The 3,626-nt window shown below is 54.7% G+C and overlaps 1 protein-coding gene across 2 annotated transcripts; it reads right to left on the reverse strand.

The window, feature by feature from the left end:
• Positions 1 to 1,670: 1,670 nt before the first annotated feature.
• On the reverse strand, positions 1,671 to 3,339 carry LOC112617688 (interferon lambda-3). Of its 2 annotated transcripts, XM_025374395.1 has the most exons (6): positions 3,330 to 3,339; positions 3,050 to 3,231; positions 2,679 to 2,756; positions 2,270 to 2,419; positions 2,081 to 2,164; positions 1,671 to 1,987 (listed from the first exon to the last, which is right to left on the reverse strand). In XM_025374395.1, the coding sequence occupies exons 1-6, from the start codon at positions 3,337 to 3,339 to the stop codon at positions 1,889 to 1,891; spliced, it is 603 nt and encodes a 200-aa protein (XP_025230180.1). In that variant the 3' UTR covers positions 1,671 to 1,888. The 2 variants fall into 2 exon arrangements, with proteins under 2 accessions (XP_025230180.1, XP_025230181.1); XM_025374396.1 differs by lacking the exon at positions 3,330 to 3,339 and having other exon boundaries at positions 3,050 to 3,259.
• Positions 3,340 to 3,626: the final 287 nt, after the last annotated feature.

Here is a 3,626-nt window from a genome sequence, read left to right on the forward strand (position 1 = left end):
TGAGATGTGATCGTGCAAGAGACAGGGTCCTGCTGTTGCTCAAGCTGGTCATGAACTCCTGGCCTCAAGCAATCCTCCCATCTCAGCTTCTGCCAGTAGCTGGGATTATGGGCTTGTGCCACCACGCCCAGCCAATTCTTTAATTTTTTTAGAGAGGTAGGATCTTGCTATGTTGCCCAGGCTGTTCTGGGCTCAAGTGATCCTCCCAACTCAGCCACCCAAAGTGCTGTGATTACAGGCTTGAGCAATCACATCCAGGCTCTAAATTAATTTTAAACATGTTTCATTTCACCCAATACATCCAACGTGCTCTCGTTTCAACATCTAATGAATATATAAATTATAATCCAGATGTTTTACATTATTTTTTCCCTACAGTAAATCTTCAAATTCTGGGGTTTGTTTTAGACTCACTGCACAAATTAGGTTGCACCACTTACATTCTGGGTGCTCGACAGTGACAATGTGGCCTGGGGACCCCAGTGGATAGCACAGCCCTCAATGAACCTGCCGTTCTAGATGTCTCACCATGGATGCTAATGAAAGTTCTTATTACCAAGGCGTTTCTAGCTCCTGTTACTTTACTTATAGCACAATGCATTCTAAATGATCCCTCCTCACACACTCTCAGGTAGACCAGACACACACACAATCTGTAACTACAGTGACACACAATCAGAAGCACAATCATACATACACTGTAGGAGGCTGAAGATGCCACCCCAAAAACACCCAGCACCGCATCCCTGGACCCTGTGCATATCTTATGTGACTCGGCAAAGGAGCTTTTCAGATACGATAATGGCGTGTGGACTGACACTGGGGAGATCACCCTGGATGCCAATCTAATCACCTGAGCCCTGAAACGTGGAAGACTTTCCCTAGCTGGAAGCACAAGAGAAATGTGGCAGGAGAGGTCAGAGAGGTTCCAAGCATGAGAAAGGTTTGAGGCACCGTTGCTGGCTCTGAGTTGGAAGGCCCATGGGCAGGGACCACGGAGAGCCAGAGAAGCCTGGATGGAGAAATTTCAGGGCAGTGAAATTATTCTGTCTTGCACTGTCATGAGGGATAGAATACATTATGTATTATGCCTCAGATCTCAGGTCCTGGGGAAGAAGCGGGAGCGGCACCTGCAGTCCATCTGCAGGAGTGACTCTTCCTGGAGAGCAAGGGCACAGGTTAGCCCCCAGCAGAAGGGGTGGAGGTTAGACCACTCCAGTGAGATTAGAGGATGGCTGACAACAGGATAGTGGAGGTTAACTCCCGGGAGGATGTCAGAGGACCCTCCGCTGCAGGAGGACACGAATCAGCCCCTAGAGTAGGAGCACGAGATAGCCCACTGCAGGGAGGGTGGAGGTTAGCCCAGTGAGAGAAGTGGAGGTCCCTTTCAGCAGAGTCAGCTCAGGATGGACCCACAGCCAGGAGGAGGCAGGAACCTTAGCCCTACAGCAGCAAGGAACAGTGATCTGCCGACAATGTGACTGACCCTGGAATGAGTTTCTCTTCAGAGCTCCCAGTAAGAGGCCAGCAGCAATGCTTGGATTCCAGCCTGCGAGTCCCACAGGAGAGAAACCGGCCAGGGCCAGCGAGCCTCTGACCTGTAGACTCCCAGCTCATCAAGTGTGTCTTTGGAAGATGCTACTTTTAGCGTTGTTATGGCAGCAACGCAAAGGAAATACACACCAACACACACACAGTCCCACGTCATGGGTGTCTTTTCCTCATTGTTTATTGCAACAAGGGTTATAAAAAGTAGAAAAATAAACATTTTCCTGGAGGTGAGTTGGGTTTATACCCACAAATACATAAATAGCGATTGGGTGGCAATAAATTAAGACAAGCGGTTAATTTATAAATAAAATCTCAGATTGCATGACTGGTGGGAGAGTCAAACACACAGGTCCCCGCTGGCAACACATTTCAGGTCCCGCGTGAGGAGGCGGAAGAGGTTGAAGGTGACAGAGGCCTCGAGGCAGCCAGGGGACTCCTGTAGGGAGAAGGGGATGGGTCAGGGGCTGTCCAGGGTCTGGACTCCTAGTGGCTCCCCAGACCCCAGTCCCTCTCTTCCCGGCTCACTCACCTTTTTTGGGGCCTCCTGGAGCCGGTGCAGCCAGTGGTGGAGGCGGCCCCGGGGCCTGGGCCCTGCCGTAGGCTGAGGCTGGATCTGTGGGCAGTGGAGAGCCGTGTGTGAGGTGGGGCCTGGACCACCACAGGGGAAGGACGCTGCTCAGAGCCCACAGACCTGGGTGCCTGGGCCCCGAGGACTCACACAGGCCCGGAGCTGGGAGAGGATGTGCTGCAGGGTGTGAAGGGGCTGGTCCAAGACATCCACCAGGACTGAGTCAGCGTCAGCGGCGGCCTCCAGAACCTTCAGCGTCAGGGCCAGCTCAGCCTCCAAAGCCACAGGGCGCTCCCTCACCTGAGGAGAGGTGAGAAAGAACAGGTGAGGGGGCAGGTGAGGGGAACAGGTGGGGGGAGGAGGATAGAGAGGAACAAGTGAAGGTGACAGGCACAGGGGAGAGGGCACAGCCAATGTGGTCAGGTGGGAGCAGAGGGAAGGGGGAGCAGGTGTGGGGAGAGGAGCGAGAGACCAGGGAGAAGGAGAAGGTGAAGGGGCCACTACAGAGCCAGGTGAGCGGGGTCGGGAGGGCAGGCGTGGGCCTGACTCCCCCTCTCACCTGCAGCTGCCTCAGGTCCCAGGTCCTGGGGAAGAGGCGGGAGCGGCACTTGCTGTCCTTCAGCAGAAGCGACTCTTCCTAGACAGCAAAGGCACAGGTTAGCCCCAGCAGGAGGGTTGGAGGTTAGACCACTCTGATGGGATTGGAGGATGGCTGACAACAGGATAGGGGAGGTTAACTGCTGGGACGATGGTAGAGGACCCTCTTCTACAGGAAAACATGAGTCAGTCCCTGTAGTAGGAGCATGAGATAGCCCACTGCAGGGAGGGTGGAGGCTAGCCCAGTGAAGGAAGCTGGGACTAGGAAAGCATGGTGACCCTTGGAGTGGGGGTGGAGGCTAGCCCATGGCAGGAGGGCAGGGGGAGACTCACTAAGGCATCTTTGGCCCTCTTAAAGGCCTGCAGCTCCTGTGGAGACAGGGACTTGAACTGGGCTATGTGGCAGCCCCTTGCATCTGGGAGAGCCCTGCGGAGCCTGGCGACAGGAACTGCTCCAGTCACGGTCAGCACTGCAACCATCAGCACCAGCACTGGCATGCAGCCCCCGGTCATGTCTGTGTCACAGAGAGAAAGGGAGCTGAGGGGATGGCGAGGCTGCCCCCTGAGGGCAGGGGCTGCAGGAGCTGAGCACGGACAGAGATGTGGGACTCACCTAGTTTCATTCCTGATCTCTGGTCTTTGTCAGCAGAAGAAACACTCTGAGGCTGTCACCCGGGGTCCGTTTGGGTCTTGTTTGGAGTCTCTGTTCTTTTCCGTCCCCTCTTCTGGATCTCAGACTGTGTCCTGGCCTCGACTCTTTCTGTCAGTTTTGAGCTCTGTCTGAGATGTAACTCCTGCCTGAGCTCCATGGGGCGGCTTTTATCCCTGACAGAAGGGCAGTCCCAGCTGATGTGGGAAAAGTGAAAACACCACCTCAGGTAAGACACCGGCCACCAGGGGAGCCCCAGGC

This window comes from Theropithecus gelada, unplaced genomic scaffold, assembly GCF_003255815.1.
Source record: "Theropithecus gelada isolate Dixy unplaced genomic scaffold, Tgel_1.0 HiC_scaffold_3345, whole genome shotgun sequence".
In the NCBI taxonomy this organism is placed as follows: domain Eukaryota; kingdom Metazoa; phylum Chordata; class Mammalia; order Primates; family Cercopithecidae; genus Theropithecus; species Theropithecus gelada.